The sequence below is a fragment of the Chlamydotis macqueenii genome, chromosome 5, assembly GCF_036417535.1.
Source record: "Chlamydotis macqueenii isolate bChlMac1 chromosome 5, bChlMac1.mat, whole genome shotgun sequence".
Taxonomy (NCBI): Eukaryota; Metazoa; Chordata; class Aves; order Otidiformes; family Otididae; genus Chlamydotis; species Chlamydotis macqueenii.
Window position 1 is genome coordinate 52,750,089 of NC_141560.1, and position 24,375 is coordinate 52,774,463.

Genomic DNA, 24,375 nt, shown 5'->3' on the forward strand with positions numbered 1-24,375 from the left:
CAACGCTCTCAGCCTTTGCTCATAGGAGAGGTGCTCCAGCCCCCTCATCATCTTTGTGGCCCTCCTCTGGACTCTCTCCAACATGTCCATGTCCTTCTTATGTTGGGAGCTCCAGAGCTGGGCACAGTACTCCAGGTGGGGTCTCATGAAAGCAGACTAGAGGGTGAGAGTGGCTTCCCTTGACCCACTGGCCACACTTCTTTTGATGCAGCCCAGGATGTGGTTGGCTTTCTGGGCTGCAAGCACACATTGCCAGCTCATGTTCAGCTTCTCACCCACCAGCACTCGCAAGTCCTTCTCAAGGCTTCTCCTCCATTCTCTGCCCAGCCTGTATTTGTGCTTTGGGATTGCCTTGACACATGTGTAGGACCTTGCACTTGGCCTTGTTGAACTTCGTGAGACTTACATGGGCCCCCCTCTCAAGCCTGTCAAGGTCCCTCTGGATGCCATCCCTTCACTCCAGTATCTTGACCACATCACACAGGTTAGTGTCATCGGCAATGTTTTATGGCTCATATTTTCTAGACCTTGGATCATTCTTCTCTGGACTCTCTCTGAATCTCCTACATCTTCCTTAATATATGGTTCTCTGAACCATATATTTTAAGCCTTGGCCCTTATATTTTCTGGGAAGAAATCTGTGTCTCTATGGTGTACAGCAGAATGTATAGGACAGCGCAGATCAACTGTGTAGCACATGCCTAGCAAGTCGAGTATAATCTGGATAGATTAGACCTGTTGTATATGCAGTATAAAGATAAATCTTTGCTAGTCCTCTGCAGAGGCTGCTGGAACTCCGTAAAATCTGGGCTAAAGAAGTAGTAGAGCAATATATCTCATACAAAAGTGACTTAAAGCATTTTTCTAAAATAGCAATGCTGGTGGATTAAGTTTGTGAAAGATACCAGATTGGTAAGTAAACATTTAACAGGAAGTGATAAAATCTTGAAATTATTGCAGAAATATAAAAAATTACCTGAGATTAATGCCATGAGATTAATTGAAGATGAGTGTAAAATACTCTTTTGATAACGGAGAAGTAAAATATGGAAATGCATGGAAACTTTCTGGGCAGAACTGTGTTGAAGGAGGATCAGACGATTTCAAAATGTCAACGAAACAGTACTGTAAGATGTAGGGAAAGCGGACACTTTTCATTTTTAGATGATTGGCACAGAGCTCTGAGGGTGCAAAAGGTAATTATTATACTCTCAGTGCTAGGCAGATCTCATGGAAAACTGTATCAGGAACACTGTCTTCTGTAGGAGGATGTAGAAAAATCAGAGTATTTAGAGGAAAGCAAGCAAAATGGCTAGAAGTGTAGATAATGCTTACTTTGAGGAAAGTTTGAAAAACTGCATTTAGTATGTTAAAAAGAGGAAAAAAGTGTCAGGAGACATAAGAAGTCTAAAAATGTGTCAGCAGAGGCTGTATAAGTGACAGTGATACGTTGGTCTTTACATCAGCTTGGAAGAAAAGGATAAAAATACTCTTAATTCATCAGAAAGAATTCTTAGGTTGAACACTAGGGAAATAATAACATCGGATGGCAAAACACTGTAGAAACAGCTAGGAAAATTTTGCAATCTTCATATGCATTTTGAACTTGATGTGATGATGCACAGCTGTGCAAGGAGAAAAGGGAGAGCAGCACTTGTAATAATTTCTTTAGGTCTTATTCTTTTTTTGAAGAGATACCTTTGAAGGCTTTCATTGTTAAATGTTCCTCCTAAAGTTCTAGGTAAGCTAGAAATCTAGAGAAGTTTTTCCTTTAGCTGTGATTAAAAAAGGATGGTGAGGCAGACACAGCAAAGGGATGGAGAGCGCTTTAGCCTCAGTGAATTAAAATGACAGCTAAAAAATTCCAAAATAATCTCTAAAACACTGAAGAGGCCCATACTGTTAAATTTATAACCTTATGTGAATTTTCACAAGTTGTCTAAAATTTACATAATATGCCTATGACAAAACTTTTTCTATCAGATACTGTACTGGCTGTTTTCTCCTTGCTCTGAAAAGTTTGCCACATCTGTATGTGAAGCACAGCATCTCAAAGTGTGTTTCTGCTTCCCATCCATTCTCAGCTAAGTGCAGTTGTATCCCAACCATCATTTTTAACCGCTGCTTCTTACTGTGGCTAATCTCTTGTTTGACTGGGAAAAAAAAAAGCTGAAAATCATAGCACTTCTTACATTTCAAACAATCTGAAATCTTAAGGTTTGGTAACTGATTTGGGTTATGCTGAGGTTAATTGTTCTTGACACTACATTTTTAAAAGCAATGAGAAGTTGCTGGCAGAGGGTAATTTTGGTTTATGTATGCATTGGAAAACAAAGAACTTTGAGAAAAACTGAAAATATCTCAAGAGCCATTACTGTACTACTTTTTTTTTTTGTAGTAGGGAGATTATGAAGCCTTGACAGTGTTTTACAGTGATTCAGCAATTTTCCTCGTTTCAGCCTCAAAGTGTTTTTGATTTAAGCCATTAAAGGGAATGTATTTTGTGTTCAAATGGCACTAGTGCTATTTTGAAAATCTTTGTTGTTCTAGGAGCTGGATCTGTTGACATTGCTGAACAAGGTGAGGAGGAATGCTCTGTACTGGTTTTGCTTTAGTTTCATAGTAGTGGGGGTGGAGTGTAGACAGGACTGATTTTAAATGCCTATATTTTTGTCATGAAAAGACTACCCGTCTTGTTTGACGGCTTCAAAATGGCATTCTTCATTCATTCAACAATAAGGTTTGCCATGGTGAGATGTGAATGTATGGAGTTAACCTGGCTTCTTTTAGGATATTCCTGTGGGGGAGAAAAAAAAAAAAGGCAGTTAACACAGATTCCTACTTAGTGTCATGCTGCTTAGGCAGAATTATTACAAGATTGATAGTGATCTGGACAAATATTTAGTCTTTTCTAAAAACAAGTAGCTGAAATCCTTCGAGGACTGTGTGGGGGCTGTAAAGGTTAAAGTATACGAATACTTTCTTTGGGAAGGATGAAATAGTTTTTCCAGGGAAACAAGATGTTACCTTGTTGAAAACAATTCTTTTGAGTAGAATGTGAAGAGAAAACTTTTCTGGAGAGATTGGGAAGTTTTTTTTCCTAGTGTTTCTGCTGTTTATGAAGAGATATTTATGTAACAGAATTTTCCTCCTTTAGACAGCTAACTGAACTGTTAACAGTTAGTTAGTTCCTCCTTTAGACCTTCACTGAACAGTAAACCTGTTCAGAATAAGTGGATGTTTCTTTGTGTTTTTCATTAGTTGTGAGTGTCAGCTGTCTCTTAGACCTCACTATAAGTTTTATGGATCAGGATCCACCTTTGTGTTAGGGAGACTCCTAGAATTGTTCTGTATGCTGTCAGCAAGGTATGTGACAATGAATTTGGGAGCCGGACAACATTTTGAGGTGATTCATCTTTTTTTAAAAGTTCTTGCTAAAGTTCAAGTTATTACTGCCTTTGTTATGCTAAACTTAGGATAATATCTTAAGATAAATACAAGAAGAAAATATTCAAACAATCTACACTTTCTTTCGGAACCTTAAAAGAAAGCCAGAGAACGGAATTAAGGAAAGTCACTTGTTAAGCAGCTGGAAGCAGACATGGCTGAAAAGCAGGATTTCCAATTTGTGGCAAAACATCCTGCAAAACGGAAGTTTTGATATTCAGGTTCTTAAGCTTACTCCACTTTAATGATGTTTTAATAACTGTTCTTTAGAGAGTTTGCAAAATACTTCTCTGTTATGCAGCAGTCTTGCTCACAACTTTTTACTTGCTCATGAAACATGTGCAGTTAAATTTGTAGTTGGGCATGTCTTTAATTTTTCACTTTTTTTAGATTCTAGGCTTTGAAAAGTGCATATTAAAGCTACTGCGGTCTTGGCAAATAATCCATATAAAATTTGTCTGTGTGTACTGCCTTCTTGAGATGCATAGCAGTAGTGCAGCTGCCTTCATGTGAAAGCCACAGGAACCCAAACCACTTTTGTCTCTTCAGATATTTGACTATAATGTGTGCTCCCCATTAAAAAATACAGCAAGCACCCCTCACTTCGGATGTTCATATTTGCATATGTAAGAGTAAAAAAAACTACAACCTCTCTCCACGTTAGTTAAAGCTTCTCTAGGTACATACTGTCAGTATTTTCCACCTCTAAACTTGCACTTCTCCAAAATTAAGATTTTAGCTACTCAGTTTATTCTTGCTGTAGAAACACTGTGGAAATGAAGAACTGTCTTAAGTAGCTTCAGCTCATTCTTTCCAGAGCTGCTCTGCAATGAAAATTACCAGAGTCTATGCAGTCTTCATTACTGCTATCCAGTGGCAGTGGATATCAGCTTAGTTTTGCTACCCTGCCGCTTGGAAAAGACTGTCAACAAGGCAGACAACTTGTCCCTCCTTTTACTTTGTACTGTCGTGCTCTTTCCCTCCTTTCCTATAAATTTATGTACATACTTGACTGAAGAGTAGGAACATGATGGAAAATCGCTTGTTGACCTCACAGTTGCCCAGCTCAATGGATGCCACCATTGACCAGTATTTTGCATATGTGAATAAAGAAAACAGTGGTTTAGAAGTTGATTATGAATGGATACTTGTAATTACTAAAGTAATCTGTGTTTTTCAACAGGAGTTTGTCACCTTCAGAAGTTGCTGCAGATTCAATTGTCTTGCCATAACTTTGTGTATACAGAGTGATGTGTTTGTGGGTTAACTATTTCGGTAGATACGCACTGTTTTTCTTAGAAGCATTTCTAGGAAGTAGTCATTCTGATTCAGAATATGCAAGAAAACAACATGGTAATTTTTATGATAATATATGGTAAAAAATGCAGTTAGATTCTGAGCAGATTCTAAGATGTCTCTGTTTTGGAGTGAAATGGGAACTGTCAGTTACTTTTAACATCATTCTCAGGCAGGACTATGTGGGCCAGAATATAAAGCCTTGAAATCTTGGTAAGTAAATAATGCCACGTATCAAAACAGCAGGAAACCTACTGCTTGTTTCAAATGGAGTTTTACATTATCAGATTATGTCAAATCATACAATCATAAAATAGTTTGGGTTGGAAGGGATCATTAAAGGCCGTCTAGTCCAACCCCTCTGCAAGGAGCAAGGACATCTCCAACCAGATCAGGTTGCTCAGAGCTTCATCCAACCTGGCCTTGAATGTTTCCAGGGATGGGGCATCCACCACCTCTCTGAGCAACCTGTTCCAGTGTTCCACCACCCTCAGTGTAAAAAATTTCTTACTTATATACAGTCTGAATCTACCTCCTTCTGTTTTAAAACCATTACCCCTTGTCCTATTACAACAGGCCCTACTGAAGAGTTTCTACCCATCTTTCTTATAAGCCCCCTTGAGGTACTGGAAGGCCAATATAAAGTCTCTACGGAGCCTCCTCTTCTCCAGGCTGAACAGCCCCAACTCTCTCAGCCTGTCCTCATAGGAGAGGTGCTCCAGCCCTCTCATCATCTTTGTGGCCCTCCTCTGGACTCTCTCCAATATGTCCATGTCCTCGTGTTGGGGGCTCCAGAACTGGGCACAGTACTCCAGGTGGGGTCTCATGAGAGCAGATTAGAGGGGCAGAATCACCTCCCTTGACCTGCTGGCCGTGCTTTTTTTTTTTGATGCAGCCCAGGATGTGGTTGGTTTTCTGGGCTGCAAGCACACATTACTGGCTCATGTTGAGTTTCTCGTCCACCATTTCCCCCAAGTCCTTCTCCTTGGGGCTGCTCTCAATCCATTTTCCACCCAGCCTGTATTTGTGCTTGGGATTGTCCTGACCCATGTGCAGAAGCTTGCACTTGGTCTTGTTGAACTTCATAATGTTCACATAAGTCCCCCTCTACAGCCTGTCAAGGTCCCTCTGCATAGCTTCTCTTTCCTTTGGCATGTTGACCTCACCACACAGCTTGGTGTCGTCGGTGAACTTGCTGAGATTGCTTTCAATCCCGCTGTCCACATTGCCAACACTGATGTTAAACAGTGCCAGTCCCAATACCGACCCCCGTGGTACATCACACATCACTAGTCTCCACTTGGACACTGAGCCGTTGACCACCACTCTCTGAGTGTGGCCATCCACGCAATTCCTTATCTACAGAGTGGTCCATCTGTCAAATCCATGTCTTTCCAGTTTAGAGACAAGGATAACATGTAGGACAGTGTCAAATGCTTTGCACAGTTCAGGTAGACTATGCCAGTTGCTCATCCGTTATCCAACAATGCTGTAACACTGTCACAGAAGGCCACCAAATTTCTCATGCATGATTTGCCCTTAGTGATTCCATGTTGGCTGTAACTAATCACCTCCTTACTTTCTGTGTGCCTTAGCATAGTTTCCAGAAGGATCTGCCCCGTGATCTTGCCAGGCACAGAGGTGAGACTGACTGGCCTGTAGTTTCTCAGGTCTTCCTTGTTTCCCTTTTTAAAAATGAGAGTAATGTTACCCCTTTTCCAGTCAGTGGGAACCTCACTGGACTGTTATGACTTCTCAGATATGATACATAGTGGTTTAGCAACTTCATTCTCCACTTCCCTCAGGACCCACAAATGGATCTCATCAGGTCCCATGGACATCAGCCTTCTTCGTGTCCCAGGTAACCAGGTTTCTGGTTTCCTTATGGAAAGGGCCCACATTCTCCCTGGTCTTCCTTTTATCCCCGACTTACTTATAGAAGCTTTTCTTGTTGCCCTTGATGTTCCTGGCCAGATTTAATTCTGTCAGGGCTTTAGCTTTCCTCACCTGATCCCTGGATGCTCCGACAATCTCTCTGTATTCTCCCCAGGCTACCTGTCCTTCCTTCCGTTCTCTGTAGGCTTCCTGTTTGTGTTTGCGTTGGTCCAGGAGCTCCTTGTTCATCCATGCAGGTCTCCTGGTGCTTCTGCCTGACATCCTGTTGGGATGCATCGCTTCTCAGCTTGGAGGAGGTGATCCTTGAATATTCAACCAGCTTTCTTGGGCCCCTCTTCCCTTCAGGGCTTTATCCCATGGTACTCACTCCACCAAGCAGATCCCTGAAGAGGCCAAAGTCTGCTCTGCTAAAGTCCAGGGCAGAGAGCTTGCTGTGCACCCTCCTTGCTGCCCTGATTTTGAACTCCAGCATTTCATGGTCACTGCAGCCAAGGCTGCTCTTGAGCACCACATTCCCCACCAGCCCCTCCTTGTTGGTTAGAACAAGGTCCAGCATAGCACCTGTCCTCATTGGCTCCTCTCTCACTTGGAGAAAGAAGTTGTCATCAATGCATTCCAGGAACCTTCTGGATTGCTTATACCCTGCTGTGTTGTCCTTCCAGCAGATATCGGGGTGGCTGAAGTCCTCCATGAGGACCAGGGCTTGTGAACATGAGGCTGCTCCTTACCTGCCTATGGAGGGCCTCATCTGGTCAGGTGGCCTGTAGCAGACTCCCACTATAATGTCACTTGTGCCTGCCCTCCCTGTAATCCTGACCCATAAGCTCTTGGTCGGCTCATCATCCATGCCCAGGCAGAGCTCCTGTACTCCAGCTGGTTGTTGACATAGAGGGCAACACCCCCTCCTCATCTCTCCTGCTTCTCATTCCTAAAGAGCCTGTATCCCTCCATTCCAACACTCCTGTCATAGGAGCCATCTCACCATGTCTCTGTGATGCCAAGAACGTCATAGCTCTACAGGTGTGCACAAATCTCTAACTCTTCTTGTTTATTCCCCATTCTACATGTATTTGCATAGAGACATTTAGATTGATCCTTTGATGAACCTTCTCCGGGTTCTGGGCACCTGTTGCTGGCACTGGCATCAAGCTGACAGTAGTGGGATGGATTGACTTTCCCCTCCTCGGGCAACTTTAGTTTGAAGCCCTCTTTATCACCTTGGCAAGCCTTTGGCCGAAGACACTCTTCCCCTTGTCTGTCAGGTGAACCCCATCCGCTCCCAGTAGACCAGGTTTCTCAAAGTGAGTCCCATGGTCGAAGCAGCCATACCGCTGGCTGTGGCACCATTCCCATAGGCCGGATTTGACTGGCCCTTTCAAATCCCTTCCCTTTGACTAGGAGGACTGATGAAAAAAGAAAGTACCTGCGCTTCAGAGTCCTTTACCGTTGCTCCCAGGGCTCTGTAATCTTTCTTGATAGTTTTCAGGCTGCTTCTGGCTGTTTCACTGGTGCCAACCTGAAATAGCAGCAGTGGGTAATAGTCAGTGGGCTATACCAGGCTTGGTAGTCTCTTGGTCACATCCCTGATACAAGCCCCTGGTAAGCAGCATGCTTCTCTAGAGAGTGTGTCAGGTCGGCAAATGGGTGCCTCTGTACCTCACAAAAGAGAGTCACCCACTACTATCACTCGTTGCCTTTTCTTAGTTGCACTGGTCATTATACAGGGAGCAGCTTGGGCTGCCTTGCTCAGCTCCAGCATCTCTCCTGATGTCCTGGGTCTTTCATCTTCAGTCTGCAAAGCAGTGAAGCAGTTCTGGAAGGGCATATCAGGTTTCGGGGGAAGTTTCTTCCTCCTGCTGGTCCTTGCCTTTGCAAGCTTCCATTATTCCATAGCATTGGCTCCCCTACCTTCTGCATGTGCTGCTGGGGGAGTTTTTTGGTTATGTGGCTGTGGGTTCACTGCAGGCAGCACTTGGAACCAGCTATCCAACTCCTTCTCAGCCTACCTGATGCCACGCAGCCTTCTCACCACCTCCTGCAGCTCAGCCACCTGCTACAAGAGTTCCTCCACCTGGGCATACCTTTTGCAGGCAGGGCTGCAGGGTGTCCCTGCCCCAGGAGAAAGGTCCAGGCACTTCCTGCAGCCCTGAGGTCTGCACTGCAGCTCCATCTGCATGGAGACACAGGCCACCGCTGGTGTAGCTGGTGTAGGACCCCTAGCCAGAGCTGTAGCCTTTGCTCTCAGAGGAGTGCCTTGAGCGTCAGGTAGGATGAATGCCCTCGGCCTGTGCAGATGGTCTCAGAACAGTGCCTGGATGCTGGGTTATGTGTACCTCAGGTCTCCCACTTGCCCAATGGAATGTGCCTCCTTCAAAGAGGAGGAGCCCTTCCTGTGCACCCTTCTGCGCAAACTGCTGTGCAAGCTGCCATGCCACAACCCTTGCTGCTGTGTCACACCTTGGTCGCTGGTGCTCCCTAAGGGCTGGCTTTATAGGTGTGGGGGCAAGGTTGGCCACTGTTGCCCTTGGCCCCACCCAGGTTTCGTAAGCAGTTCTTACACGAGCTGTGGGCTCCTGGCGCCTCTCTCAGCTCCCCCTGAGGTTCCTTAGTTTGGGAGACGCCCCTGTGCACTGGACTGTGATACTCCTCTGCAGATCATGCTGTCATCGAAGCTGTCACCTTGCATATTAGCAAAACACCTTTGTAGAGCAGTGTTTATTAGGTAGTATTCTGTTTTACCAATATCTACACTTAATGTTATGAAAGGTTAAAATGTTTGTGAGAAACCTGGCCATAATAATCTTATTTTGTTGGAATCAATAATACTCTTTCTGTACTTTTCTGATCTTTCTGCATGTCTGATTATCTTTCTTACTTTTCCTTCCAGTTTGACAAGTGATGCCACATAAAAGCAAGCAATTAGAAAAATGATCGGTGTGCATTCTTTGTGGAATTAGTGTATACACCACGTGTGCTCTCCCATGCTTGCTGTTGCTAATAAATAAATTTGATGCTGGAAGACTATCTCTTTGGGCAAGCAATATCTAGAAAATAGGACTTGGGAAGGAAAATCTGAAAACTGTAACTATGCACAGTTTCCTATTTGTTGTGCCTACTTGATAATAACACATTGCCCTCTATTGTTCCCATAGTCATCAATTTTCCTATGAGTATCCTGAGGAAAAGACACTGTCAGGAATATGGAGAGTAGAGTTGTACATCAATAGATTTTTAAATCGGGCTCTGTGTGTAAAATGCAGCACTCAAGAAGGCATAGAAATTAGTCTTAAGTGGGCTGTCTAGGCTAGCTGGCTGGCATAATAGTTTTTATTGCATATTAGAGAACTTGTGAAATGTATGTGACTCGGATCACAAGATAGAACTTGAGATACAAGTTTATATTGAGTGGAGCAGAAAAATGGGTAGGACATGACTACTGACTACTTCTGAGTAACAGTTATTGGAGAAAGTTTAATAACTTATCCAAATTTTAGTAATACTGTTAAATCATACTCAAGAGTCATGCTGTTGGACTCATGGGTTTTGTTTCTTCCTTAAGAAGTGCAGGTCTGTTAGTCGCATCTCTTTTTAAACGGAATTCTGTTAGCTACAGTAAATCTGGATGTTTGTTAACGTCTCTAAACTGCATCTGTTTCGCTCGCCAATGACTCCCCTGGTTTTGCTGCTGTTTGTTGGGCTGCCAGCTCAATACAGCGTGGCTCTGACTGCAGCCATGAAAGGTATTTTGTATTGATTCAGAAAGGACTTGAGAGGAACAAATCTATTCTTAGAAGTGGCTTTTTAAAGACTACGCCTTACTATATAAAATTAATGCAGCTGAGGTCCAACTGCACTGACACGTGCTGAAGCAGATGCACATATCAGTTTTTGAATTCCCAGTAGGAAGAGCCATTAAAATAATATGTAGGTCAACTAATGATGGGGAAGCGAAGAAAGAGCAGGATATATTCCTCACCATGTCTGATGTTTGTAGCTCTAGCAATTCTGACCCAGCTGTTGTAGAGCAATTACTGCATAAGTTTTAGTGTGAAGTCAGAAAACTTTCCAAAACAAACAAAAAAAAGATAAAAATTATCAGCATTTTAATCTTTGCAAGGAGGAATTAAGCCTACATTTGTTGTGTTAGAGTTTTTAAATTAGGCTCATATGCTCCAGGGTACAAGCTTTTTTTGTGAGATGTTCTGCTATCAGAGCATGGCTTGCCTGGGCATTAAGCCCTGGCATGAAAGGTATTAGAATAGCTTGGAAATTAGGAGAACCAAATGGTGACACAGCGGATGTTCATTTATGGATAGTCTTGCTTAAATGACTCCTCCGAAGAGGCTGAAGCAACGTAACAGAAACAGCATTAAAGGATAGCAGTTAACCTCCCCAAAATGGAAACAGTAAATACAGTGACAAGTATCAAAAGAAACTTTATCCGTTTTGTTATTCAGATTGTCTGTTTTAGTCAAACATTAATTTCTTATGTTGGCTTAAGAGTTTTTGATACAAATTCTTAAGTTACTTGAAAAATAATAATGTAAGTGATGCAAACTGGTCTGCTAGTGTGTCTCAGCTCTGAGGACAGCAGTTTTCACACTCATTTGTCCCTGGGTGTCTGCTGGGATTTCATGCTTTCTTTTCAGCACATATAATTGTTGGCATGTTTCTCCTTGTTGACTTCTGTTACTGGTTTAAACCAGATGGGCCACAGGTAATTAGTTTGGCTTAGTAAAAACTGTGGAGGCTACTCCATGACAAGAAGAGATCTCGTGTTTCTCTCTGTTTGGAGAGCAAGTACTGCAAAGGCAACAGCTGGGATGCGATATGAATATTAAAGGAAAGTGCCAGCCCTCAATGTTCTGCAAAAAATTTAATTTGGTATGTAAATACCATTTTGTTTCCTAATGAAAATACAGCAAGTTTTCACTTGTCAGTCTGTTATCATTTACAGTCCCCTAGTAACATGGAGCACTCATATTGTGTGAAGTAACCACTCACAGCTTTTTTGTATTGTCAATCTGTAGCATTTGGTTTACCATTTTCTTGCTTGTCAAACTGGCTAGATTTCGTTGTTTTTTAAATGCCTGTCCTGATCTAATCTGAGAATTTGGTAAAGACATTCTTGCCATTAAGAAAATTTGAACATGATCAGTAATGCTAATAAAATCAGTCAGGTTTGTGTTTTTAGGATGTATTTGGTAGAGATATTTTTAAATTTCAAATTGTGATCTTGTCTGTGGACAACTGACAGATAGCCCTTATGCTCTTTGAAGGCATCTGAATTTTACCATTCCTATAATGAAATTGGTGCAGCAGTAAAAGACAGTTCGTAAGTCGGGTTACAGGTATTTATTTCTAAATTTAAGCTACTCTTCTGAATGGTATTGGAAGGCGCATTATCCTAAGGCGAAATAAAGTATAACTTTGTGACTTTTGATAGAAGTTTATCTCATAAGCTCTTAAAAAAACTACCACGTTTCCATTAAAATTCCCCCTTTTTTTTTTTTCATTTACTTATTCTTTCATACTTTTTATCTCTTGGGATGATATTTCTCTGACTTATTAACAATAAGGTAGTCTTTCATATTACATAAGCAAAATGTGATTTGGAGATGTTAAGAAGATGGGAGTTAGTTGGGAGGGGAGGGAACCTCCAGCTTTTGTCTATGTCTTCATCTATCTGAGCACTTTTTGTGTGTGAAATTGGGAGAATGTTCTAAGAGTAAAACTAGATGAAAAGCCACAAATGGAAGAGTGTATGCGAGCAGTGGTGATTGCACTGGTTTTGTGAAGTTACCTTTGATTTTTATTTCTATTTTAAGAGGAATGATACTTTCATACAGATTGTATAAAAAGGAAGAAATTTATACTAACTTTTTTGTTTTATTTGTTTCTCCTACAATAGACTGTCCTCAACACTATGCTTCAACGGACTAACATTTTTGGTTTTGCAGTGTACGGTTGCTGATTTGTCATATCAATCTGGGTTTGTAGGCCACAAAATCAGATACTGTATTTAAGCTCTGATTTAACTGAGATTTGGATCATATCATTGCATGCAGTTCTTCAAATCTTGCACCTTTTTCTCCTTAGAAAGGAAACAGAAAAAAAATGCTATATTGCAAATGCACGTGAACATATTTGAATACTAAGCATGCACATTTTCTGAAATGCTCAACGAGTTACAAGCATCTCTGTAAAAGACTCAATACGATGTCTGCAATGATGTGCTCACTGAGGGAGAGGTCAGAGATGGAGATCATGCTGTGCTTTTTAAAATCTGCAATCAACTGCATGGAATTCAGCCCCCATTATGTATTAAATTTATATTCATCTGTCTAAGAATCTCTCTTTTTTTGGTTCATTATTCAGTATGGTCACGTTCTTTTTTTAACAGCGAGGATTAGATCTGTAATTATTGTTCATGGCTTTGAACAGCAGTATTGTGTCAAAGTCCTGTTGTTGGCTTGCCTGCTTCATGCAATACTTTTTCAGACAGACCTTAATTCTAATTCTAGCATGATTTACGAGGAAACAAGAGGTTTGTAAGCTTTATCTCTTCTGTTCTTTGTCTCTCCACAAAAGCTTTTTTAGAATTTGACCAGTTTCAAACAAAATTGATTAATTTCTAATAGTCAGATGACTGCTGCTTCGTGAAAAAAAGGCAGCTGGACAGAAGAGGGTGACCCATCTTTTTTTTTCCTGAGACCCACCAGTGAGAGGGCACTGTAAATGGAACATCTATAAGACACCAGAGAATCTAGTTGCAAAACATCCACGGAAACCAGGATCCACATAGAACTGTTTTCTAAATACTAATAATGGAGAATTACTTCAGTGAGCTGCCGTCTTTACAGAGTTTTGGAGAACCTAAAAAGAGATAGGGTAGTTACAAAACTGCCAGGAGGATTTTTACTGAAGAGAAAATGGTTTCAGATTTAACTTGTTTATGCATTTGACTACTTCATTATCAATGCCTATAATTGTGTGTTATAGTTCTATCTGGGATGGGGTTAATTTTCATAAGAAGCTGAGAGGAGAGCTGACCCAAACTGACCAAAGGAATATTTGATACACTATGATGTCATGCTCAGTATATAAAGTGGGGACAGCGCCAGGGGGCAGGATCGCTCCTTGGGAGCAGGCTGCGCATCAGGTTCTTGGCAGTGAGCAATTGTACTGTGAATCATGTGCTTAGTATATTCTATTATTCTTACTTTTTTTTTTCTTATTTTCCTCTTCCTTTGCTGTCCTGTTAAACTGCTTTTATCCCAACCTTTCTTTTCTTGCCTTTCTTTTACCTTCCCACTGGAGAGGAGGAGTAAGTAAGCAGCCGTGTGACACTTAGTTGCTGCCTGGGGCTAAACCATGACATTGTGTGATGCACAGGGTAGAGATTTTAGCTCTTTCTCCTATTTGCTGTAAAATAGACTGTATGCAGGAAGAAACAGTTAATTTTTATTCAGTGATTGTGCATTAACTGAATTCAGTGGTCTATGTTCGTAAAATTCAATATCATTGTACTTCAGTGCAGCTAACAGCAAGGAGCTATGAAAACCAGTAATACCTGATAGTGAAAAAAGATGGGAGAAGGGAAGATTTGCAAACAGTTGCTTTGCAGAAAAAAAACAGTTGTACATAACAAGAAAATTAAGTCATTACTGAGAAGATGACTTGTGAAATAGATATATACAGGAAACAGAAAATCAATCAATTTTCCATCATGAAGGACTATTCAAAGATATGAGAATACAGAAAACTTCACTTTTATAAGGGAGGGAGAAGGTGAGGTAACCAAACAAGAATGTGGTTCGAACTTGCAGGGAATAGCAGTCAGTTACAAGACCTTTGTTTTTCTTATTTCATTTTCAGAGTAATCATAGTGAGACAAGAAGTAATTGGGAATGTAGATTCATTTGAAAGTAAATGAAAGTAGCTTGCATGGTTGAAGTATTTTCTTCAGTGTTTTAACATGAAAGACTACAAAGTCAAAACCTTATAGAAATACTTCAGTAAAGCACTAATGGGAGTTTTGATACATATGACCATATGCTGTTTGGAAGATTCAGGTCATAGACATTCTAGGCTATGGGACAAACTCCCCTGCACTTATTTTAGACATGAAAGGACAGAATGGTAAAAAGGGACTGTGAAATTCTAAGCTGTGTGTACGGAAATACCAAGGAAAACAAGCGACAACTTCTCTGATGTTGACCCTGTAGTAGTTTCTGTATATACATATAGCAGCATACCATCAGAAAATACTGACCAAATGTCAGGAATATGTGCACATAAGATCTATGGTCTCAGGGGAATAGTTCTTCCTGTCTTGCTGTGTTGTCTAGCAGAAATTTGGATCAGGAGCCTGCAAATGGAAATGGTGAATCAACAAAGTAAAGAAGCTTCTTAGTCAAATAAAAAATGATGTAGCTAAGAATGGGAAAAAATTAATACTGGGCCATATAAACAAGGTTTCAACAAGAAAGTCAGTATTTTATAAAAGAAAATGCATCATCGTAGTTCAGCCCCTATCAGGACCAGACTACGCAGTCTGTCTCTCGCTCCCCCCACCCTCCGAGAGAATAGGAGGAGATAATATAAGAAAAACAGCTCAAGGTTTGAGATAAGGACAGGGAGAAATCCTTAAAGTTACCGTTACGGGCAAAACAGACTTGACTTGGGGAAAACTATTCGTTTAATTCTAAAATTAGCAGGAGAATGAGACAGGGAACAAGATAACCTCCCCCCACCCCTCCCTCTTCCCGGGCTTAACATTATCTCTACTACCTTCCCCTCCCGAGCGGCACGGGGGGGGAAAAGGGAATGGGGATCGCGGTCAGTTCATCACGCGTTGTTTTATGCCGCTGTATCATCGTCAGGGGAAGAACTCCTCGCATTCTTCCTCTGCTCCAGCGTGGGGTCCCTCCCACGGGCCACAGTCCTTCGTGAAACTGCTCCGGCGTGGGTCATCTCTTCCACGGGGTGCAGTCCCTCTACAACAGCTGTCCCAGCGGGCCCTCCACGGGCCACAGCCTCCTTCAGGCCTCCACCTGCTCCGGCGTGGGGTCCTCCACGGGCTGCAGGTGGATCTCTGCCCCTCCGTGGACCTCCATGGGCTGCAGGGGGACAACCCACTCCACCATGGTCTTCACCACGAGTTGCAGAGGAATCTTGGCCAGGAGCCATGTTACTCCTCCCCCTCCTTCTGAACTGACCTTGGCGTCTGCAGCCATTCCTCACAACAGGCTGGCAGATGCCTCTCAGGATCCTTTTTACATCTTGTTCACTTCTCATCTCCTCTCCACTTCTTGCAGCCGGGCCGGGCCGAGTTGGGCCCAGTCGGCTGCCCGGCGGGAGGCCAGAGGGTGAGGCCTGCAAGGCCCATGAGGCCTGCACCTCCCCCTCTCTGCCCCCCGCTCAGCTGCTTCACATCTTCTCCTCCTTTTTTTCCTGTTTTCCCCTTCTTAAATACGTTATCGCAGAGGCGTTATCACAGGACATTCTGCTACCAATTGGCTTGGCCTTGGCCAGCAGCAGGTCCGCCGTAGGCCCGGCCAAGTCCACTGAACGAAGGGGAGTGACTTCTAGCAGTTTCTTACAGAAGCTACCAGCTTAGGCCCCCCCTCACTAACAAAACCAGAACAATCTCTTAAAAGTGTGTGGTCGAAGCTTCGTCACCTCTCAAGGAAATGGACTGGTCTAAAGCAAAGGTGTTGATGTGCCTCAGGGACAGCTGTTCTCTCTACAACAAAAGGACTGTATCACTTATTAGAAATATTTCTGTGTCTTAAACATTATGCTCAAAAAGTAGAGTGCTTTTTCTCTCAGTGGTTCCCTACAAAGGGACAGGAGACATAGACTAGAATATTTTCCATTGGAAGGGTCCTACAATGATCATCTAGTACAACTGCCTGACCAATTCAGGGCTGATCAAAAGTTAAAGCATATTATTAAGGGCATTGTCCAAATGCCTCTTAAACACTGACAGGTGTGGGGCATTGGCCACCTCTCTAGGAAGCCTGTTCCAGTGTTTGACCACCCTCTTGGGGAAAAAAATGCTTCCTGGTGTCAAGTGTAAACCTCCACTGCCACAGCTTTGAACTATCCCAATGCGTCTTATCACTGGATACCAGGGAAAAGAGCTCAGCACCTCCCTTTCCACTTCCCCTTCTCAGAAAGTTGTAGAGAGCCATGAGGTTGCCTTTTATCCTCCTTTTCTCCAAACCAGACAAAGTCCTTAGCCGTTTCTCACAGGACATACCCTCTAGCACTTTCACCAGCTTTGTTGCCCTCTGGGGGCAAAAAATTGTGGGGCCCAGAACTGCATACTATATTCAAGGCCACACCAACACCAAATACAGTGGCATAATCACCTCTTTTGACCGGCTGGTTATGCTGTGTTTGATGCACCCCAGGATAAGGTTTGCCCTCTTGGCTGGCAGGGCACCCTGCTGATTCCTATTGAGCCTGCTGTCGACTAGCATAAGCACCTGGGACAATATCCTATACACATCCTATTTGACATTATATCCAGACCTCAGCTGAAACGAATGATCTGTTGCCTATATAGTTTCAGAGGTGGTTTTTAAACTGCAGTTAAAGTGCCATGAATTTCATCTCTGTGGTGAATTTATCCCTGGAAACGTTCAAGGCCAGGTTGGATGAGGCTCTGAGCAACCTGATCTGGTTGGGGATGTCCCTGCTCCTTGCAGGGGGGTTGGACTAGATGACCTTTGAAGGTCCCTTCCAACTCTAACCATTCTATGATTCTATGAATTTCTCCTCATGGAGCAACTTTTACATTCCATATAGATGCAAATTTTGCCAATATTAGATGGCCGTTTCCAAACCTGAATAGCTGGGGTTTTTAATAGTATTTAGTAAGTTTCAGAGTTGGCTATGTTGAACAATGATGTAAGAATCACATAAGAACACTTGTGCAGAGTGTTAAGGAGACCAAATGACATTTGCTTAAGGTATTGAGTTAGAAAAATACTAATGCAAATATCATATGAAGTGTCTGGCTCTTAGAACAACGATAAAAAGGATTTAATATAAGCTAACATAAAAAGAATACCCTTTTCTGCTTAAATTTATTTCTTGAATCAAAATTGTTTCATATTTATAGTGCATGTTGCATTATTTCAGTACATTTTTAGGCCAGTAGGAGAGCAGGTTTCTTTAAACAGCAGATTTCTCTTGTATTCAGTGTTCAACTTCGAGTTGAACGAGTACATTTGTTAGACTCCAAATGAGATGTAATTTTTGAACTGTGTCTTATGGTAAACTCAAAGGTGAAGCAGATGAAGCAGTTCAGAGGTCAGGGTTAATTCCATGCGAAGAGAATTTTCACATATGTTAAATAATTTACTTTTCCTGTTATTTGTGTTCATACACCTGACTTCTGCTCCTTCACATCTGTAATGTTGATGATAGTGAGCAGATAAAATCCCCAAGATTTAGTTACTGACAATTTAATAACAAGGTGTCTTTAGTATAGATGCTATACAGTGCTGATAAATGATTATGAAGTTTCTGCCACTTCTCTGAATGTTTTGGAAATGGTATTTAAGGCTTAGAAGAATGACATACTTTTGGCTTAAATTTGAAACTTTTATTCTCATGGACTTTGCATATTCTGTGCCAAGTCTCTTGACTTTCTCAACAATGCAGTGAGCAGAACATACCTGTCCTTGAGTTAAGCTTATGATTAAGTATCAGAAAGATTGGAAGACCTCGAATGGGAAGCATAATAGCTGTTGGAAAACACTTAGTTTTTATCCTTGAGTACTAATTTTTCCTGGCTCAGAACAATTCTCAAGGTGTTTATTAAATACTCTTGGTTTTGCTCCAGTGGACAATTTCCCAAAGTGCTTGACTAGAGCAGAATTGACTGGTGGTGCTGATTGAGCTGGTGAGTGGTGCTTACTTTCTGTGAAGAGTAGTGGTGTTTTAACACTATCCATGAATGGGCAAAGTGTATTCATTGCTGCTGGGTTTGTTCCAAGTTGGAAATTTATGACCTTGCTACTTAAATGGCATTCCTTTGTAGCAGAAGTAGTTCAGTTGCAAGCCTGCTTTGGAGAAAATTCTGACAATTTCCATTTTAACCTGTTTGGTTGTTGTTTTTTTTTTTTTCCAATTTTCCTTGACAATATGTATGAAAAATGGATGTATAGGGCAAGTTACATATACACATTTCGTTAAAGTACTACCCAGCTTAATCTCAAAAGCAATCCAATTTGCCCTAATATCTAATACACATTATAATTACTTTTTATGCTTTTCCCTTCATGGGTAATCACAGTCAATTTACTGAAAGTATGTTCTGGTGGAGTTTGCGTTGGGGAATTGCTTTGCCTACAGACATCCAAGTTGCCATGACGTTGTTTCAAAGATGTCTTTCATTTTCTTTATCCTTATAGAACTACTGTAGTTTGCAATTGCAGTAAATGACAAGCAGATAAATATGCAAAAGACCGAGGTCCACCAATAGATTCCAGAAGTTAAGATTTGTTTTAATTTCTTAAAACCCTATAAAGAAAGGGATGGGATTTTTCCTTAGTATGACATGTATATCACTGGTTCTGAAAACCTGAGACTTGCAGAGCACCAGTGTGCTTCATACTAATTACAGCTACATAATCCAGTGTATGTCTGGTCAGATTCATTGACCTGACTTGCAGATATCATTCATTCTTTGCTCCTTTATAACTTGACAGGCATGTTAAACGATTTAATCTGCCCCACTTTGTAACCTGCACTTTGTGAACTTCTTTCCTAACGTGATAGAACAGAAAGTGTCCTTGTAAACTGATAAATGAATGCTGTTATGCTCTGGTGATCCACTCAGCACATATAGTTGGATGGAGTATTTGCACACTGATCCAAAAGTGATAAGGGTCAAAATGAGTGATTTTTCGGTTTATTACTTGTATCTATCACTGAGCATCTTTTTGTTTTTCATGTTTAAGATGGAACATGAGTGGTTCCAGTGTGTACCTTGTCTAGACAGGGATTGCCTAGTAATTTCTAGATCAAGTAGTAGTTTCTGATATTACTAGGAAGGTTTGGATTCTTCAGTCTCTCCTCCCAACTCTCTAGAGGAATCTTGTACAATCCTCTAAGTCTGCCTCTTGAATTCCAGAAGAACACCACAGAGTTTGTAGCTGTTAAACCACCTTTTTTTTTTTCTTTTTCTTTTATTTTATAATGTTCCCCTATCAACTTTGCTCTCCCAGGCTATTTAGGATAATATGCTACTTCTCTATCTGTCTGTCTCATATTAATGTACTTCAGAGCCCTCTGGCTGAGGACATGGTTCTCTTGGCAGCAGCTTCTCCTTTTTAGTTCAGTCCCATCTTTGCAATGTGATTAAGGCTACCTTATGTTCCCTGCTGTGCTATGTGTGCTGCTAGTTGGATGTTATGAATTCTCTTTGAAACAGAATCAATGTTTTGAATGTTTGAAGGAAGTCAGTAGTCTCTGAGTCCAAAACTCACCCATGAAGCTAAAGTAGATGTTAACCAATGCTAGATTTTGTAAAGCAAGAATAAGCAAAAAAAAAAAAAAAGGGGGAAGTAAGACTAGTATTCCATAGTTCATACAAAGATATGCAAAAGCCATAACTAGACTTTTGTCTAGAGAAGGTCATAGAATGGATTTATTCTCCCCTCCCTCCCATCCCCCGCTCCCTGCAAAAGAAGAAAGAAATGGATGTGGTTTTTTCTAAAGAGAAGAGGTTTGCATAGTATTTTGCTAAAAGCAGGCAGCCATTTTGGCCTTCTGCTTTTTAAGTCTTTTTCGGAAGGGAATGAAAAGAAACTAATGTATTTTTCACCAGTAAGAGAAAATTTCTTAAGTACAGTACAAGCTGAAATTATAATTCTTCTTGAGATTAATAAAAAAAAATTACCTTTGGTTTTGTGAGAGACTGTGTCGAATGTTTGTCTCAACATTATCGAAGCATCAAACCACCACCTAAACAATGAACATCAGTCAGACCATAGGACTGGAGTCTTCCTGTTTTCCTGCAAGATGATTCCCTTATTTTGCAAGCCAGTCAAGCCACAGGACTAGAAGCTTCCTGTTTTTTCCTCCTATTTTCCTGCAAACCTGAATGCGGAGCTGATTCTGCAAAATTTAGCCTTACCCCTACGTATGCGCCCAGATCCAGGCCAGAAAAACAGAGGGGCCCAGAGATGGTGTTGGGCATGCTTATCACTGCCAGGTGAGGGGTACGGCCAAGCAAACCCGCTCTTGGAATATGTGACGTGAATAAGACGAACGACAAAAGAACAGAAACGACCAACATCGGATGGAACGTTCCCGCACAGAGTGAACTGGACTGTCGGGACACCACAGCTCTGTGGTGGTAGCTATTGCAACTGAAACTCTTTTCCCTCTTTCCTTTCTTTCTCTCTTTTCTCTTGCATTTGCGAACTTCTTGTCAGGTTAATAAAGTTACCTGGCACTTGACTCCGTTTTGAGTCTTAATTCTGTTCCTGAGAATACGAGCAAAACCGTGATCCGGTGTGTGAGAGGTTGGTCCAGCTGCCCCTAGCCTCCCAGACTCGTCTGAGGTCGGCTAGAATGCAAGGCGGCCTTCCTCTCATCCGAAATTGGAACATGACAGGTTTATGTTTTTGTATCAACAGCTACAACCATCCATTTATATGAGTATGGCTCAGATAACTTAGTTTTATAACTATCAAGAACAGTTTCACAGGGCAAGCAATTAAAGGTTTTGTAAAAGCTTTTAGAGTTCAGTTGATTGCTACCTAAGGCAATTTGATTACTCCACAGCCCTTGTACTATTGTAGCCGTGCTGGAAATGCTTAGTTGGCAAGTATGCTGTGGAAGTCTGATTCTTCTCACTAGTAACATAAGTAGCATTGAATTTTTTTTCTTAGACATTTATTATAAGAATGGCACTGAAATGTCTTTTTTTTGCCACCTCAGAATGAAAGATTTCTTTTTTACCTGATCAAATTGTATGAAATTTGAAGGAGAGAATAAGCCAGGTTATTGTAGTAATTTATCCCTTCCTGTTGTTCTTGTTTTGCTTTGTTTTAAAAGGACTAACCAGCTGGGAATGTTCACAAAGAAAGAATTTGATCAGTTGGCCTCAACAGTAGATAGCTTCAGTCTCATGACATATGACTATTCAACACCACAACGGTAAGACTCCATCTGATATTACAAAAAGATTGCTGAAAGTTAAGTCACTATTAAATCTACAGTATGAGTTCATTCTTTTACTAAAGTAGATAATGTCTTTTAACTGTATCAGATTACTAAAGCTTTGGGTAAGTAAGCAGGATAGGTGGTTTTTGAACAAGCCAATAACTCAGTACATTGTGTATCAGAAGTATATATTTGGCACCCAGATATTTTGAAAGCTAAAAAATTATCCTTTTGCCAGTTCTGTGACGCTTATTCTTTTTCAGGTCAGATTCTTTTTTGTTTTGGTTATTTAGCACAATTCTGCAGGACAGGTACATGAATAATCTAGTACATGTCATTGTCGAACAAATTAGCTTTGAAGCACAATTGACAACTCATTTGCTTCATCCTGAGGCAGCAGACTGCCTTTTGGCAGCACTGCTAATGTGGACATACTTGAATATATTTTTCCATTCTTCCACTAGGCCCTCCATTATACAGATACAGCTGCTCATGCAGCAGTTGATCAAACCAGATCAGGGAGCTGATCCACTGAAAAATAACACAAATTCCCACTCTTGTACTTGAATATTCATATTCAGGAACTTAATATTTTTAACTATCTGACAGTGGAACAGCAATGTATTTGAGAGGTCCTTAAACACTACAGAGACTCTCCAAAAGTATGTTTGATTTCACCTCCAAATTGCGGGTAAGGGTATACTTTTGGAATTCCTGAGAGATTCTGTGTATCTTGCTTCAAGGTGGCTGTCCAGAGTTAGCCTTTGTGGTAAACTGGCAGATTTAGAAATGCCATCATTTTTGTGTTTATTACATCATTAAAACCTTTATCACCTGTAGTACATTAGTGTTTTAAAAATGTCTAGACAGGTTTAACAGAAAGGAACTTTTGTCTTTTCTGACAATAATTTATATGCCTCTTTCCTGTCTTTCCCCAAGCCTGTCACTGCGTCTTCAAGCCTAGCGACCCTAGGTCTCCCTTAGGGAGAACAAACATAGGCAGTAATGTGTTCTGAAGTTGGAACAGTTTTTTGATTTTTTTTTTTTTTTTATTTATTTTTTTTTTCTTCCTACTGGAATATGAGGCATAGATGTATCCAGTTTAGCTTTCCTCTGGGTAAATCTGGTATCTATGAAGATGAGGTACTAAGGGCTTTTGTACAGGCTATACAAACCCATCTGGAACTCTGAATACATTTTGAAACACTGTGCTGTAGACTACATCTTTCCTGTGTGACGAAGCTGCACCATGCTTCATTCAATGTTAAAATCACAGATTCTGTCATGGTATGGTCACATCTTTATGCTTTCACTGACACTTTAAGTTAGACCTGACTTGGAGCTGCTGATCTTTTTTACTTGAAAGGAGAGAGAAGGGTTCTTCAGTTCACACCCGTTGTATTAGAAATAAATGTAGTTTCTGAGATGTAATTATTTTAGTCTGAGAAAGGATTTGATAAAAATAATTCCAATATTTTAGCTTGAATTTGCTTTGGTTAGTCTGAGTATATGAAATACAGGATATTACATAGATGTTCTCACATTATTTTTGCCTTTAAATATGAACACAATTTCCAGTAACATTCCTGTACTGTATTAGTACATTGAGTTTTAATGGCACAGATACCCCAAAGGATTTGAGGCAGATAATTAGTAGGGAGCAGATATTGATATTTCTAAGACTAGAATATACTTTTTCTTTTATCATGTTAGTGAGTGCCTTTTATCACATTAGGTAGCATTTGCAATAAAGCCTGCTCTGCTCTCTGATGAGACAGGAATGGAACGAGGACAATATCCTGATACTATGTGTATGACAGTTCAGTCACTGTGTATTGAGGCTCTACTCCTTTTCTTAATGTGTATTTTTGTTAGGTAATTGCCTATTTAGGGTTTTATCCATAAATAAGTGTTAAACTGTCACTGAAGCCTGTCTAGCTTACCAGTCACTGATTTCATAGTTGTTTCTGTAAGTAAATGGTGTATTTGGTCCCAGTGTGTTGTGCTAGTTTACAGTAAAAACATGAGAATGGTATTGGAAAACAACTGAAGTCATACTGAGTTTTGAATCATCATATGGGCATTGTGCCAGGCCCACTGACAGAGAAAATGTGCTAAATGGAAACCTTTTCTTACCCACTGGAAGAAGTTTTGTGTCCCTTCACCTTAGAAGTGAACCACAAAGTCAAGAGTGCATCAGCACTTCAAGCCACTGAAGAATGTGCGTTGAACCTTCATAGGATTGTAGGTTCACCTTCACTGGTTTTTGTGAGCCATAGTTTGCTCTTTACAATTACAGTAGTCAAAAAGAGAAGGCTGAGAATGAATGTGTACTTTTTTTCTGACAACCTGTTTGATTTTTGCTAACTTGACAGACTTGGTCCGAATTCTCCTCTTCCCTGGGTACAAGCCTGTGTTCAACTACTGGATCCTGATTCAAAATGGAGGAATAAAATACTTCTAGGGCTGAATTTCTATGGCATGGACTATTCTACTTTGGGAGCCTCTGGGGAGCCAATCCTTGGTAGCAGGTAAGACTTCTCT

At 41.1% G+C, this 24,375-nt stretch overlaps 1 protein-coding gene across 4 annotated transcripts in view; it reads left to right on the plus strand.

Annotated features, from left to right (window-relative positions):
- The window catches only part of CHID1 (chitinase domain containing 1), a 131,578-nt gene that overhangs the window by 31,079 nt on the left and 76,124 nt on the right, over positions 1–24,375 (plus strand). For 3 of the 4 annotated variants that reach the window (XM_086749020.1, XM_086749021.1, XM_086749022.1), the window contains exons 9-10: positions 21,724–21,825; positions 24,207–24,362. In XM_086749020.1, the coding sequence (XP_086605146.1) occupies positions 21,724–21,825; positions 24,207–24,362 (258 nt within the window). The remainder of the gene's footprint in view (positions 1–21,723; positions 21,826–24,206; positions 24,363–24,375) is intronic. The other variant, XM_086749023.1, reaches the window with a different exon arrangement.